Source organism: Pipistrellus kuhlii, unplaced genomic scaffold (assembly GCF_014108245.1).
Source record: "Pipistrellus kuhlii isolate mPipKuh1 unplaced genomic scaffold, mPipKuh1.p scaffold_m20_p_25, whole genome shotgun sequence".
In the NCBI taxonomy this organism is placed as follows: Eukaryota; Metazoa; Chordata; class Mammalia; order Chiroptera; family Vespertilionidae; genus Pipistrellus; species Pipistrellus kuhlii.
The window spans coordinates 8,583,923-8,600,954 of record NW_023425524.1 but is presented as its reverse complement, the minus strand read 5'-3'; the positions used below and the strand labels follow the sequence as shown (position 1 = coordinate 8,600,954).

Below are 17,032 nucleotides of genomic sequence, written 5' to 3'. Positions count from 1 at the left end.
AAATATGACTCCAGGGGAGAATCATGGGAGAAAAGGGAGCCCATTCAGATACTATTTTTTTTTTTAACAAAAGCTATTCAAAGGCAAACCTTCTCTGTGTAAAGCCTGGTGCCTGTGAAATGCTGGCCGAGTCCGGCTTCTCGGATGAAAATAAAACATTGTCCAATGCCCTTTATAAGGGTCGGATGGAAGAATTCGCCATTGGTGCCGAAGGCCAGGCCAACGCATGTTTTTTTTTGTTTGTTTGTTTGTTTTAATAATAATAAATCTTTATTGTTCAGATTATTACAGTATTCCTCTCCCCCCCCCATAGTTCCCCTCCACCTGATTCCCTACCCCACCCCATGCCCTTACCCCTGCCACTGTCTTCATCCATAGGTGTAAGATTTTTGTCCAGTCTCTTCCTACACCCCTCAGACCCCCTTCCCCATGAGTATTGTTAGTCCACCCCCTTTCTATGTCCCTGATTCTATTATATTCTCCAGTCCATTCTGCTCTTCAGATTTTTTAGTCACTTGATTTTTAGATTCACTTGTTGGTAGGTATGTATTGATTTTTGTTGTTGTTTATAATTTTTATCTTTACCTTTTTTCTTCTCCTTCCTCTTCTTAAAGAATACCCTTCAGCATTTACATGTAATCCTGGTTTGGTGTTGATGAACTCCTTTAACTTTTTCTTGTCTGTGAAGCTCTTTATCTGACCTTCCATGCTGAATGATAGCTTAGCTGGGTAGAGTAATCTTGGTTGTAGGTTCTTGTTGTTCATCATTTTGAATATTTCTTGCCACTCCCTTCTGGCCTGCATGGTTTCTGTTGAGAAATCAGCTGATTTTTTGTTCCTGGGTTTTAGAAACACCAGTGACTCTGGGAGTGGCAGAGGCCCTTTGCCTCCGAAGCTCAAAGGGACATGCCTGCAGCCTGAGCTGCTGGCCGGTGTGCATGCTCTCATCTCCTCGATGCCACAGCTTCTCTGAGGTCACTGGGATTTGGACTTTGTGTCCCCAACTCTGTGGCCCTCAGGCCATGGGCAGCAGAACGCCAGACAGGGTGTCTGACCTTCGTGGCTCCTATGTCCCAGGGATCCTGACAGAGCATCTTCCCTGGCAGCCGAGATGCCATCTGCAAGGGGCTGGGTCCGGGGATCCAAGAAAAGGTTGGGAACCCCTGCTCTTGTGACCTTCATTTCACCCAGAACGTGACAACACGGTGCCACACTCGGTGGGCAGCCTGCGGCTGGGTGGCCCTTCTCATTTCCGTCCTCGGTGTCTGTGTGCTCGGCAAAGCCAGGGAGACAGCCCCACGTGCTGCTAGGACATTGCATTCCGGGCCACGACCTAGAGACACCCCCGAAGCAGGGAGATTCCATCTCTGAGACGCGGTGGCCTCAGCAATGCCCAACTTGCTTGAGCATCAGCCTCTCTCTTGGGTTAGGAGCGAGCACCCCGACTCGTTCAAGGTCACTGAAAGACGCACTAACCCAGTGGTCGGCAAACTGCAGCTCTCGGGCCCCTTGAGATTCTAGCAAAGGCCAGCTTAGGAGTGCCCTCATTAAGTGAATAACAATGTACCTCCTATAGAGTTTAAGCTTAAAAAATTTGGCTCTCTTGCCGAAACCGGTTTGGCTCAGTGGATAGAGCATCGGCCTGCAGACTGAAAGGTCCCAGGTTCGATTCCGATCAAGGGCATGTACATTGGTTGGTGGCACATTCCCGGTAGGGGGTGTGCAGGAAGCAGCTGGTCTATGATTCTCTCTCATCGATGTTTCTAGCTCTCTGTCCCCCTCCCTTCCTCTCTGTGAAAAAATCAATAAAATATATATTTTTTAAAAATGTGGCTCTCAAAAGAAATTTCAATCGTTGTCCTGTTGATATTTGGCTCTGTGGACTGATGAGTTTGCCGACCGCTGCGCTAACCCACACGTAGTCTCCTTCACGTGCTGGGAAGGGGAAGGGAACACACCATCACGCAGACACTGCCTTTGGCGCCCCAGGGTGTGCACTTGAGCCTGTGACTCCGAGGAGATCGGCTTCGTCCTTACAGCCAAGTCAGTGTTCCTCTGAGGCCCCCGCCCTTACTCCGTGGGGTCCTGGGGGACGCGCTCCCCCTCGCTGGACACACCCATGAGAATGCACTGAATCCTCAGGGAGGAAAGAGCACAGGAAACGCACAGGCTGAGGGGCTCTGCAGGGCATTCTGCGTGGAGTGTGCTGACTACGGTGCCCAGGCAATGCCAGGAGGGGCACAGCCTGACCTGCTGTCTGACCTGGTGCGGGTGGTCATGCACTGGGTGTACCCCAAATCCTCCTGCTCTTATCCCCGCTGTGCAGCCAGGGCCCAGCCCTGGTCTGGGTCTTCCAGCCTGGACAGACCCACTGGCTGTGGAGGGCCCCCTGGGAATGCACAGGGATGACCTTTCATTACCATCAGCTGAGCTCCAGGCGGAGGCAGAGCCACGCCCTGGGAACACGTTTCCCCAAAATGTGGGAGACGGTGATCAGTACAGATTTCTTATCTTTATCCAGGTGCTGGGAATGAGGAAGGAATAGGACCTTGACTCACCCAGGTCTGGATATGCTAAATCCCAGGAGTGAGCGGAATGGATAGGACCTGGGCACACCAAAAACTCCTCTGACCTTAACCCCCCTCTGGAAATCAATAAATGCGCCGAGTTGGCTGTGGTGGGTGTGACTGTCCCTCCATCAGAGTGGCAGCTCCCCACCTGGGTCCCAGCTTGAATCTATTTCTGTGGCTTGGTCTTTTTTTATTCTTTAATTTCTTAAACCCAGATCCTCCACTCAGCAACCTGTCGATTTCTGTGCGGGTTGCAGAAAACAGAGAAACAGGCCCCCACAGCTGGCTTCCTTCCTGTTTGCATGAAGGCTATTTCCTGCGCTCACTGGCCTGGCCAGCCATCCATCCCTCTGACCAGATGCTCGCCATCTGCAGATCTTCATGGCCGGGGCTGGTCTGCCCGGCCGCACCTGCTTGGTACCAGGGAAACTGGGCAGCTTAACCTCCTCCAGAGCCATGCCCTGGCCAACTGGGCTCAACACAGACATTAACAGAGGCCTCGCTGGTTTGGTCCATGGCTAGAGCATGGGCCCTCGGACCGAAGGGCCCCGGGTTCAATTCCAGCCTGGGGCACATACTGAAATTCGGTAGCAATCATACTTGGGTAAAAACTGCTGTTCGAATTTTAACCTTGCTATCTGACTTTGACCTTCGATTACTTCCTTAAACAATAGGGTAGTTACAGGAGATTGACTCCCACTGACTCAGTAGCTTGAGGGGTAGAAACTATAGATAACCTTTAGAGATTAACCTCTGAGTTCTGCTTTTGTATTATGGGCAAGATAGGGCCACATTCCAATGTTCCCAGCCTTTAAAATTTAGGACAAAGGGAAATTCCTGTGGTTTGAAGCTTTAAAAGGGATTGTTTACACCTGAATCAGTGCCGTCCTGTGGGGCCCACCTGTGTGTGGTGCTCCCGCGGCTGTCCTGGCCAGTTTTTCAATAAATCCTTGCCTGCTTTTTTTAAACAATCTTCAGCCTCCGGTGGTCTTATTTTGAACCCAGGGTTTGACCCCACAACAGTCCCTCAATTGGAGGTTAATGCCTGGTCGGGGCACGTGCAGGAGGCAACCAGTGGATGTATCTCTCTCACATCGATGTTTCTCTCTCTCCGTCTCTCCCCCTCCCTTCCATGCTCTCTAATAATCAACGGGAAAATATCCTCGGGTGAGGATTAACAACAACAACAAAATGAACATAACTGTGAGCGGCTACGACGCCAAACCTAAGTTAAGGTGAACATGTGTTTAAAAATCCATCCCAGACCAGACATGTGCGATGTGAGTTCATTGCCATCACTGGCATCTCTGATAAACATGAGCACGTGAGAATAGTCCAGACTTATGAAATGGAACTGACGAAACCCTGTAACCACAGCACAGCTAGCTCAGCTGCCCGTAAACGGAGATGGAGAGAGAGACCATCCTACACCATCAAAGCTCATTTCCCGTGGGCCAGAGGGGCCTGATTTTCCTGCTGAGAAGCCACTGTCCATAGTCTATGTATCTGTAAACCTCTGGAGTTCAAGGGTGATCCAAGTGAGATTAAGATTCCTTCAAGGAATAAGCATATTCTAGCTAATTCGATTTCAAGAATCTAATGAATCTAATGTCCTTTTCATTACACCATGCTGCCTTTTAGATGCTAACTCCAGTAGTTCCTAGTTAAATCACTCATATATATATATATATATATATATATGCTAATGTAATGTAATAAAAGGAGCTGCATGACCTATCATGAACAGATGGCCCATTTGAAGGCCAAGGGTGACCATGCATTGCTTAGGCATTTTCCTTAACATTTAAAAAAATATATATATATATATATTATTGATATTTGTACAGAGAGGAAGGGATAGAGATAGTTAGAAACATCGATGAGAGAGAGTCATCGATCAGCTGCCTCTTGCACACCCCCTACTGGGGATATGCCCGCAACCAAGGTACATGCCCCTGACCAGAATCGAACCCGGGACCCTTCAGTCCCCAAGCCAACGCTCTATCCATTGAGCCAAACCGGTTTTGGCCATTTTCCTTAACATTTATCTTCCTTAGCTCTTTGGTAGAAAACCATCTTGAAAAGCATTGGAAACTGGAAAGCAATTGCGTTGTTCACTTTTTTTTTTTTTTTTATATATTGTATTGATTTTCTACAGAGAGGAAAAGACAGGGATAGAGAGCTAGAAACATTGATGAGAGAGAATCATGGATCAGCTGCCTCCTGCACACCCCCCACTGGGGATGTGCCTGCAACCAAGGTACATGCCCTTGACCGAAATCGAACCTGGGACCCTTCAGTCTGCAGGCAGATGCTCTATCCACTGAGCCAAACCGGTTTCAGCCTGCGTTCACTTTTCATGTCTTTTATGAGAAGCGGCGTTTTATTCTCACTCCTCTCCTCTGTTGACCATTGGAAACGTCGGAAAACCCTGCACTTTGGGAGGAGCTGTGGCCTGAGGCAGGACGTGGCCGCCGCGGTGCGGAGCGTGGGGTGGACGGCGCGGGCAGGGAGACAGCGCCCGGCGCTTGGCCGCCCTGGGTAATGCCCGCAGCTCTGCCAGAGCCACGCTAATTAACCGTCGGTGCGGGGCGGAGGGCTCCGGGGTCTGGGGGCTTCCTGGTTAATTAAAACTGAACGAAGCTGCCGGTATCACGTGCTAAAGGAAGTTTTTTTTTTTCTTCTTCGCCCTTTCCTATCAAACTCTCTTCTTGTTGAACAAATTACCTACTACAATGGGGAATCCAAAGAAATAATGAAGCTGTTTCAAAGAACAGCACTTTGCCACAGCCGGTTTGGCTCAGTGGATAGAGAGTTCGCCTGTGGACTGAAAGGTCCCAGGTTCGATTCCGGTCAAGGGCATGTTCCTTGGTTGCGGGCACATCCCCAGTAGGGGGTGTGCAGGAGGCGGCTGATCAATGTTTTTCTCTCATCTATATTTCTAGCTCTCTATCCCTCTTCCTTCTTCTCTGTAAAAAATCAATAAAATATATTTTAAAAAAAGAAAAAGAAAGAAAGAAAAAGAAAGAAAGAAAGAAAGAAAGAAAGAAAGAAAGAAAGAAAGAAAGAACGAACGAACAGCGCTTTGCAGGGGTCTCTGCATTGCAGGGACCGTCACTGCGGTAGAGGCAGGAGCTCACAGCTCCTCTCCCTCCCTCTGCCCTGCCAGGTGCCCTGGGATGGGGCCCGCACAGACGGCGGGAAACCATGGCCAATGTGCCCCATGGCGAAGGACATGCTCACGGTCAGGTTCAGAGGCCCCGAAGCAGAGAGAGAAGGCAGCTCCTGTTTTCAGTGGAGAAGTGGTCTCCAGGAAGCAGGCGGTCTAGATCTGCGACTGATTACTCTGGCAAAACAACTTGTGCAAGGAAGTAGAACCCATAGGAAGGGGCCGGTGGAGATTCCGGGGCCAACTCCTTTTGCTAACAAGGACCTGAAATGTCCTTTTTGTTGAACCGACCTGCTTAGTTGCCTGTTTCTGCAGGTGCAGGGCGGTTACGCTGTGAAGTCACATGGGACGGGGACAGCCACCAGTGACAGGGCATGAACTTGGGCATGAAGAATGGACTCTCTCCGCCCTTCCTATTCCCTTACAATTATTTTTTAAAATATATTTTATTCATTTTCCACAGAGAGGAAGGGAGAGGGATAGAGAGAAACGTCGAAGAGAGGGAAACATCGACCAGTTGCTTCCTGCACACCCCTTACTGGGGATGTGCCCGCAACAAAGGTACATGCCCTTGACCGAAATTGAACCTGGGAGACCTTTCAGTCTGCAGACTGACGCTCTATCCACTGAACCAAACCAATTTTGGCTCTTACAATTATTTTCTCTCTAATGCTATGGCTAAGCTGCTTGGGGCTGTGCATGAGTATGAGTGAGTATGTGTGAGTGTGTGTGTGTGTGTGTGTGTGTGTGTGTGTGTGTGTAGGTATCTGGGGAGGGAGGGAGAAGGCAGGGAGAATAAGCAAATTAAAAATAAGCAGATAACTCAGTGCATTCCCCTCAAGTAATTCATCTCTCTCAACTAGTGTCTTTATTACATCCTTCGCGGTTACTCCTTTGTCTTGGAGTTAATAAGTGTGTTTGAAGCGATGAAACACAGCTCTACGGAAAGCTAATTATTCTGAGAGAAACTGTAGGCAACAGAGAGATTTATCCAAATCGCGTGGAGACGGTTCCGCCTTCCTGGCTAACTCCGTTCGGAGGCGGGAGCCCATGGCACCGCACGCTTCGCTGCCATTTCTTCCAGCGGCGTGTTATGCTCAGTAGTTGGGATCTACAGTAAGTGAAATGGAATTTTATGCTATGGCTACTCGGACTTGTTAGGATCCTGAGTTAAATGAGACCCATAGTCACAGAATGGCGAGCATGGTCACAGTATTGTAAGTAGCCATGTGGGTTTAGGGTACTGTCTCAACTTGACTAACACATTGGTACTGATAACTAGTTCTCTGACTCTGAACCCTTGGCTAAGAATAAAATTCCCAGATCTGGCCCGACTGGCATGGCTCAGTGGTTGAGCGTTGACCTATGAACCAGGAGGTCACGGTTCAATTCCCAGTCAGAGCACATGATGGGGTTTCGGGCTCGATCCCCAGGAGGCAGCCGGTCAATGATTCTCTCTCATCACTGATGTTTCTCTCTCTCTCTCTCTCCCTCTCCTTCCTTTCTGAAATCAATAACAATATATATATTTTTAAATTTTATTAAAAAAAATTCCCAGGTCTGATATTATGATAAAGAAAATAATATTGTTATAAGGAAGATAACATTTATATGTACCAGCAGGGCTCCTTGGAACAGATTGGAAGTGAGAAGGAAGTCCTGCCCCCTGGTGAGGGTGCCAACCGGCTATGCTGTCACATAATCAATCAAACCCAATCAGTTGCCTTTCACGTCACATAATCAATCAAACCCAATCCATTGCAATTCACATCACATGATCAGTCAAACCCAATCCACGGCCTTCTCCTCATGTGGTTCCTCACACGCACACAGCGGATATGCTTCTACAAATGGCTTGTGATTTGAGTTTTTATAAATTAAACCTTATTTCGCACTAATTTCTATGAAAATGCCAGACGTTTTGTCGTTACGAATGATGTTCCATTGAGCGGGGCTACACTTCATCCCCAAATTTCTGTGCTTTCCTCCTATTCTGTCAAACAAATCACTAGCAACAACCAGAGCAAAGACTCAGTCGATGTTGCACTTGAAGGTGCACAGAAGTGCCTCCTCATTACCAAGAAATGGGTCCGAAATAGAACGGATTGTTCACTTTTTGTAGAACGCCTCTGACTCCACAGAGACACCCACTTCTTCTAAAGACACAAATCTTGGTTTGAGCGTTTGCAGGTAAGGATCGCCTGTCTGGGTGGGTGTGCAGACTGGAGAGCCTTCAGCACGAACATGGCCACTGAGGCTCCGAGGCGGGTGCCATGGCCCGGAGGACCAGAGCAGACGCGTCACAGGAAGTGACCCCTCAGCATCTCCAGGGGAAAGAACCAGAGAAGGACGCCAAGGAGACTGACAGGGGGCGCCAGAGAGCAAGGGGCAAGATGGGGTGAGTGGGCGACAGTGTTAAGTGAGACTAAGACCCAGACAACCAACAGGATGAAGCATGTCCATTGGCTTAGAGTGAATGAGCTCACTGTGACCTTTAACTGGTCAATGCAGTGACCCGGTGGATTGTCTGCCTCACAGCCTTGTGAGCCCCACAAAGTCAGGAGCCGGGTCCGCCTTCCCCACGACTGTGTTCCCAGCACCGCCCGTCCACAGCCAGGACTGACGGAGTAAGCAGGGGTGGTCGGAGGAGCCACTGACACAGAACAAGAAACTCTGGTGGCTGCTCGTCTTCCTGAAGGGCCAGCCCTGAGACCCTCACCCGCTCCCCAATAGGAGTCTGGAAACATTGGTCTAGGTCCGTGAGTTCTAACCAGTGTGCCGCAAGGATTTTTAAAGCTATGTAGTCAGGGGCACTGACCTCTTTGCCCTTAGATTGCCAAAGGTAAAAACGACAACAGCCACCAAAACCGGTGTGGCTCAGTGGATAGAGCATTGGCCTGCAGACTGAAATGTCCCAGGTTCGATTCCGGTCAAGGGCATGTACCTAGGTTGCGGACACATCCCCAGTGGAGGGTGTGCAGGAGGCAGCTGATCACTGTTTCTCTGTCATCAATGTTTCTAGCTCTCTATCCCTCTCTTTCTCTCTGTAAAAAAATCAATAAAATATATTAAAAAACAAACAAACACACACACTTACTTTTAAAAAATAAAAACTAAATAAATAAATAAAGTCAGACTGTGCGTTGCTTTTGAAAGGGCGTGGCACAGTCTAGTCTCCTGAGGGTTCCCAGGCCCACCCATGTCCCTCGTCCCTGCCCACACCCACTCACCCCACAGCACCCCCGCAGGGAAGGCGGCGGTCAGAGCCGATGCTCACTCACACCGGCCGGTGGAGGGCTTTCGTTGTGAACGGTGCCTGGTGCACAGTAGGTGCTCAGTAAACACTTGCAGAGCGAGCGAGTGAATACGCAGATGTTCCCGTTTGTTTTTAAAGTCCACTGGCTTCTTAAGTGATGCCACTCCGCGGAAGACTGTGTGGCATGGGGCTCTGCAGGCTCCGCTCGTAAAACAAATATAATTACCATCCCCGTCGTCATTATCTGTCCATGTCGCTGTGCGTCTGCCTCCAGCGCTCGCTCTGCCGAGCCTTCCAGGAGGCATGTTTTGAAGTTGCCTAATGAAGCCGCATCCTCCCCGGGTTCTCATGAGGCAAAGGCTGTGGGTTTCTGCTTTATAAGGTTAATTCCAAAAGTCAATGTGATTAGACGTTCCTTTTTTCCGCTCCTGACCTTCAAGGGAGAGACCATGTGCTGCCAGGCCAGCAGGGAGGGCTGTTCCTCTCTCCTCCTGGGGCAGGTGGGAGGGGAGACCCGCCTTCAGGTGCTGCTCACATGCGTTATTCCCTGATGAGTCCTCAATATTGTTTGTAAAATACATGTTTTACTGATTTTTTTTTTTTTACAGAGAAGAATGGCGAGGGAGAGGGATAGAGAATCAGAAACATCGATGGGAGAGAAACATGGATCAGCTGCCTCCTGCACACCCCCTACTGGGGATGTGCCCACCACCAAGGTACATGCCCTTGACCGGAATCGAACCTGGGACCCTTCAGCCCACAGGCCAACGCTCTATCCACTGAGCCAAACCGGTTAGGGCTGAATCCTCAATTTTTAAAAAATATTTTTTCAAAATGACATTTTCAAGGTAATTAAATCAAGGATGTCCTTGTGTGTGGACAACACGTTCTTACTAGCATGACAATTCAACAACGCTATGTAGCTCTGCTCTGCTTCCCCCCCAGAATCAAAACGGGAGTTAAGTCAAAACATTTAATTTCGCCAAATTTTTTTTCTCTTTGTTGGAGACTCAAAATGTCTCACCTAAAACAAATACAGGTATCAGGCACAGTCATCCATTTTGCTTGGAAACGATTTTCTATTTCAAAAATAACTTTCCATGTACATCCATTACCGTATGTCTGTGAGCTCCCGGAGGGCTCGGCATATCTCACTTAAATACTCAGTCTGTGCGTTGTCAGGTCTGTAAGAACGTTTGTGGAATGAAAAGGCTTGGGTGCCCAGCGGGATCCGAGGAGTGAGTCGGAGTGTGGAGTTCCCACCAGCTCAGCTCAGCTCAGCTCAGCCGTCTGCAGTCCCCACACCCAGAATGCCCTTCTCCAAAGATGTGAAACAGTCATTGAAATATGACCTCCCCACCCCCACCCCCAGCTCTACAATGCTATAGCTTTTCTAAGCAACCGGACGCTGTGATTTACTAGTAAAAGAATCCAAAACATTGATTTCACCCTCCCTGGTGCGTTAGAAGGCTCCTCAGTACTTTTGCCCATGATCGTGAACTTGGGGTGCGAGCCTTAACAAGGTAACCGGCTCACAGAATGCTGACGAGGAGGCAGATACTCATGACAACTGAAAAAAGAGTGAATTACTCAGTCCTGTGCTTTTACCGCAGACACTTTCCGATTCCTTCTGAACTTTCAAGGGAAATCAAGTTCTGAAGACTCGATAGTCTGATCTCTCCCTTCCTGCAGTGATGTGTAGGAATGGATATTCAGTAAAGACGAGTGAATAAGAGTAGAATAAGACACCCACCCATTTAGTCACAGAACCAAGGGTCTCAACCAGGCGGGGGTCCTTTCCTACATCCTTCCCCGTGCCTGACCCAGGAGCCACCATTTCTTTTCTTTTCTTTTTTTTAATTTAAAAAATATATATTTTATTGAGTTTTTACAGAGAGGAAGAGAGAGGGATAGAGAGCTAGAAACATTGATGAGAGAGAAACATCGATCAGCTGCCTCTTGCATTCCCCCTACTGGGGATGTGCCTGCAACCAAGATACATGCCCTTGACCAGAATCCAACCTGGGACCTTTCAGTCCACAGGCCGATGCTCTATCCACTGAGCCACACCGGTTTTGGCACCGTTTCTAATCAGCGTGAAAATGTGACATAACGTTGACTCTTATCTGATAACAATGGATCATCATCATCATACCATCCTATTCTACTAACCATTGCCTACTTTGAGAATCTGGAGAAGCATTTTGTTTTAATGTGCATGCAATAGGCATGTAATTGCATGATGCCCTACACGTGCTTGCTTCTCTGCATAATCAGAGACTCGTGCCAGCTCCCCTAGGGCAGTCAGTGGCTGGCCAACTCACGAGTCAGCAGAGCCAAATATCAACAGGACAACGATTAAAATTTCTCTTGAAAGCCAAAATTTTAAACTTCAACTTCTTCTAACGCCGCTTCTTCAACTTAGACTCGCCCAGGCCGTGGTATTTTGTGGAAGAGCCACCCTCAAGGGGTCAAAGAGCCACACGTGGCTTGCGAGACGCAGTTTGCCGACCCCGGGACTAGGCCATTCTCCCTCCCAGCCACCTTCCTATTCGTCCTTTTAGACGGAGCTTTAAACGTTTGTGTCCCATATATCTGCTTCCTGCCCTAACTCCCACCTGCAGGCCTTAGATGTACAGCAAACCACTGAGATGACTCTCATTAAGCTCCTGATAGAGTTTTAAACATAACACAACGGAGGTTGAAATGTGTACAGATCTCGGCACTCTGGCCGCAAGCGAAATGCTAGCAGCTACTTTCCCCGTCGTCATTCATAGATTCAACTCCTTTCCCATCCCGGTGCCATCCTGTAAAAACATGGCCTACGTGGAGGAATCGAAATGCCAGGAGAGACAGCCCTGCCGGGGGTGAGGGCGAGGAACGCGGCCTGGAGAGCAGCCAGCACGTCAGAGCGACCAGCCCGCCCTCCCCACTCACTCCGGCTCAGGCCCCAGCGCCCAGGGACAGGCTGGCATCGGGGACGTTGTGCTCCACCGACAAGAATGTGGGAACCACAGCTCGGGCTGTCGGTTAGCTCGTTACCCAGCGAGGAGCTCCCAGGGTGATGAGTGACAGCTCCGATCTCACCACCCCTCCCCTCGGAGCGACCAATGGGGGAGGGGTGGGCAGGCCTGTGGGCTCATGACCCTTACCCACCCCCCGCCCCCACCGTGCAGCAGGAGGCTCGTTTGTGGAGACATCGAGGGTCCGAGGAGGGTGAGGAAGGAGCCGGGGAGGGGCCCGGAGGGTGAACAGTAGAGGCCCATGTGGCCAGTTTCCGTGATGCGGTCACCCATGGGCCAATGGGGACACAGCATCAGACCGGCCGTGGGAATGACTATTTTTTTTTTAATAAATATATTTTTATTGATTTTTTTATAGAGAGGAAGAGAGAGGGATAGAGAGCTAGAAACATCGATGAGAGAGAGACATTGATCATCTGCCTCTTGTACACCCCCTACTGGGGATGTGCCTGCAACCAAGGTGCATGCCCTTGACGGGAATCGAACCCGGGACGTTTCAGTCTGCAGGCCGATGCTCTATCCTCTGAGCCAAACCGGTTTCGGCTGGAAATGACTATTGCTGTGAAACACACCTCCCTCCCCGCCCCCCACACACAAAGGACATTTTCTGAAGGAAAAACAGACCGAACGCCAAGCAGAGCCTGGTTCACCAGAACCGGATTCCAGCTTCGCTCCAGAGCGAAGGCGGGAGAAGCCAGGAAAGGCCCGAGTCTACGCTCGAACCCAGCCCCGGCTGCTCGGGCGCGAGGTCCCCGCTCTCCCCCCGAGGGGCCGCCTCCACCGGGAAGCCCAGAAAGGGGGCCGCATGTGTGTGAAGACCCAGCACCTCCTCTCTCCCCACTGCTCGTTGCTTTCATTCATTTTTCATTTCTTCAAAATATAGTTTTATTGATTTCAGAGAGAATCAGAGAGGGAGAGAGAGAGAGAGAGAGAGAGAAACATCAATGATGAGAGAGAATCACTGATCGGCTGCCTCCTGCACACCCCCTCCTGGAGATCAAGCCCACAACCAGGCTAAGTGCTCTTGACCGGGAATTGAACCTGGGACCCTTCAGTCCGTGGGTCGATGCTCTACCCACTGTGCCAAACTAGCCAGGGCCAGGGCCTGGTCTTGATACCAAATGCAGAGCTTCAAGACAGAGGGGTCACGGCCAAGGGGACTGCAGCCTAGTGAGAGAGGCGGACAGGCACGTTGATGCTGGAGGTGAGGGGGACTGAAATGAAAGGCAGTGGTCCCAGAACTGCAAAGGACCTGGGACCGTCACATAGAAGAAGAGAAGGAAGGAATCAGCCAAGAGCAGGCGGGAAGGAGACCAGGCCGAGCTGAGGATCCAGCATGAATCCTGATGGAGCAGCCCCTTTAGGGGAAGGGACGGGTTCCCATGTCTGGGGCCAGGGAAGGGTGGCCATTGTCCTGAGGTCACGCAAGTGGCTGCCAACAGAGCTGGGACTAAAACACCTGGGCTGTGATTCCTACCCTTTCTTTCTTCTTCTTTCTTTCTTTCTTTTTTTAAAATATAACTTATTGATTATTTACAGAGAGGAAGGGAGAAGGACAAAGAGTCAGAAACATCGATGAGAGAGAAACACCGACCAGCTGCCTCCTGCACACCTCCTACTGGGGATGTGCCCGCAACCAAGGTACATGCCCCTGATCGGAATCGAACCTGGAACCCTTGAGTCAGCAGCCCGACGCTCTATCCACTGAGCCACACCGGTGTCGGCTCTCCTTGGCTTTCTTATCTTTCCAGGGAAAGCTGCCCCCTCTGCTCAAACTTCCACATGGGCGCGAGCATCTCTGTCCCGGCACGGCCAGGAGACCTGCCTCAGCACCTGCTTGGGCCAACGGAACCACATCCTGGACTGTGTGTGGGAGGTGAGAAAATGACTCCTCCTCCATGTGACTGTGTTCGTGAGTCCTTTCCCGCGTCCCAGCATGCACTGCTTCACCTTCTCACTCCCATCCAGCCCCCCTCTTCCCGATGCCTATGTCCCGCAGAGCCTGTGTCCAACCAGAAGTCAAAACAAAACAGCGAGCTATCGAAAGCATTTCTCATACTGTTCTCCATTTGACCCAGTAATCCCACACTTCTAGGAATATCCTAAGACACTGGAAACACCAATCAAAAAGGATATATGCACCCCTATGTTCATAGCAGCACAATTCACCATAACTAAGATTTGGAGACAGCCTAGGTGCCCGTCAGCAGATGAGTGGATCAAAAAACGATGGCACATCTACCCAATGGAATACTACGCTGCCATAAAAAAGAAGGAATTCTTATCATTTGCAGCAACCTGGATGGAATTGGAGAACATTATGCTGAGTGAAATAAGCCAGTCAATGAAAGAAAAACACAACATGATCTCACTCATGTATGGATAATAAAGAACATTATAAACTGATGAACAAAAGATAGATACAGAGACAGTAAAGCAACAAACAGACTGTCAAATTACAGCGAGGAGGGTAGGGAGATATGGGGGAGATAAGAGATCAACCGAAGGACTTGTATGCATGCATATAAGCCTAACCAATAGATGTAAAACTCTGGGGAGGGAGGGCATGTATGGGAGTGGTGGGGGAGCGGGGGGCAATGATAAGATATGTACACATATAATATCGATACCTTAATAAAAAATAAAAAAAAGAAAGAAAAAAAGAAAGAAAAGAAAGCATTTCCCCATTGATACAACCACCTCATGCACAGATCCATGTGATGCTGCCCACGTGTGTCTCCTGTCTCAGATTCCCCCGGTAACAAAGGACAGATTTTTAAAGGCGTGGCCCCGGGGGTCGCTGGCCTGCAGGGATCTGGAAGCGTTTGGGGGTTCAGTTTGGTTTCGCATGGGGCCCCTTAGGTGCTCGGGTTCACGGCTGGCCCCTGGTGATGTCCGAGTGCCAACCAGTCAGGTGAGGAGCACTGGGGTCCGGTGGGTCAGCCAGGATCTCGGGGTGGGTCTCCTAGGCAGGAACCGCTGAGCGGGCTCGGTGCCCGGTTTGGCAGCATGCACTTGGGGCACAGCGTGGGCTCTGTGCAGCCGGGCAGGGCTGCAGAGTCCTCAGAGGCGGCTTCCATGAGCTTCCAAGACTCAGAGGGAAGGGTGGGGGCGGGGAGGAGGGGGCAAGGAGGGGCCGAGCCCTGCCTGGGGTGAGATGTGCAGGAGAGGCAAGGCCAAGGTGCCCCGGAGAAGCCCTTGGCAGTGCCCTTGTCAGCAGCCACTCTCACGCCCAAGCCGGCGTTCAGCACAGGCATTCGCATTCGCACAGACGCTCAAAGGAAAAGTTGCAACTGGTCGTTAAAAAAAAAAAAAAAAAAAAAAAAAAATTCACAATCTGTGTTGATGTCCTTACCTATATGCCCGTTCAAGTAGCCTTTAAAAGACTGTTTTCCGGTCAAGAGGGCGTTAAGTTACTCTTTCTGTGCAAAACTAACCTCCCTGCAAGCTTCAAAAGAAAAGGCAAATCATAATCTTTCATTTGTATTTCTAACCTTTTCAATGCCGTTCCTTTCTCCTGAATTTGGCCTCCAAGTTACTTGGTGCATTTTTTTCCCCTTCCCCTGTCTCCTGGGGGGGTTAAGTGCTCCCAGGAAGCCCTTGTACAAGTGGAGTGGGAAACCCCGTGCCTGGCGTAGAGGGGCTTTCACATCGCGGTGCCTGCCCCCCGGGGCTGACCGGACGCGAGGTGCCACAATGGGGAAGTGTCCCGTCTCAAGAGCTGCCATGGAGAGATACCAGCTCAATTCATATCGATATTATATGTGTGCTGCCAGGGAGAGAAGCGTCATCGACATTGAACATGAAAAACATGGTTTTCCAAAGGTCTCCTCTACGTCAGCAGAGAGAACCTCCCCCGAACGCCACAGGCTGACTTCCTGCCCGATTCCGTCCAGGCAGCACACCTGAGAGCCACCTTTGACTCTACAAGGAGGGGGAGTGGTTTAGCCATTCGGGAAAAGCCAGATTCTAGCAACGACGGTCAAGACCTGCTTCCTTTCCTTCCTGCTCCAGTCAAACCCGGGGGACGCTTGCAGATCCTCCCTGGGAGTTCCCTGCGAGCCAGTCCAAGAGGAAAGCTCATGAAACCCGGCCCCTCCTAACTTCTCTCCCGTACTCTCTACTACATTATCTTCTCACGTTTCTCAAAAAGAAATTCGCTGGAGAAGTTACAGCAGAAGGAAAAAGCCCCGAGGACAGAGCATCCGAGGACAGGAGCGCGTACACCCGCTACTTACACCGCCTCCCAGTCCATCATTGAGACATCCCGGCTGCGTCCGTCAGCAAGACCAGGCTCCCTTCCTCCCCTTCGGCGATGGCACAGCTCCTCTCCAGCGGCTCCCAGGCCCCGGCCATCTCAGGAGGAGGCAGGGGAGAGCCCAGGGGAAGGGGAAGAGGCTGGGAAATCCCGAAATCCATGGGGGCCTGGGGTTCTCAGAGCAGAGCCCTCTGCAGCATTCCTGCCCCTCCAGCCTGCGGCTCAGCCAGGACCCTGGCCCCCGGCTCCCCCGGCCACCCGGCCCGGCCAGCTCAGCCCCAGCCCCAGCCCCGGCATCGCCTTTCCCTCCAGGAACAGGGCATGGAGGGAGCGGACGCGCCTGGGAGCTGCCAGTCCAGTCCGGAGGCTGCCTGCCAGTTCCCTCTGCTGCCCGCTATCTCCCAGAGAGGGAGGGGAGAGCAGAGGCGGGCGGGAGGGAGGGGAGAGCCGGGGAGAGGGAGGCGGCGAGAGCCCGGCAGAGGCAGAAACACTCGCTAAAACTCCCATTAGCCATAGGAGCTCGGGAATTCCCTGGGCACAGGAGCAGCACACACACACACACACACACACACACACACACACATACACGCAACATGCATGTTTCACATCTTTCCTTTCCCATCCACACCCACTCTCAGGGCAGACAAAGCCCACGGCACCACGGGGCCGGATTCGTGGGCATCCCTGTATGTAAACACGTGTAGACACGCATGCAGGCAAACGTCCCCACGGGAATAACATCTACACACGTGAATT

The 17,032-nt window shown here is 50.7% G+C and overlaps 1 protein-coding gene across 2 annotated transcripts in view; it reads right to left on the bottom strand.

The window, feature by feature from the left end:
* The window catches only part of KIF26B (kinesin family member 26B), a 286,996-nt gene that overhangs the window by 76,888 nt on the left and 193,076 nt on the right, over window positions 1-17,032 (bottom strand). The window contains exon 1 of one of the 2 annotated variants that reach the window (XM_045587135.1): window positions 16,257-16,516. The exons of the other annotated variant lie outside the window; for it this stretch is intronic. Within the exon in view, the coding sequence (XP_045443091.1) occupies window positions 16,257-16,276 (20 nt within the window). The 5' untranslated portion in view covers window positions 16,277-16,516. Of the gene's footprint in view, window positions 1-16,256; window positions 16,517-17,032 lie in introns of those variants that run through there. 2 annotated transcript variants of the gene reach the window in all.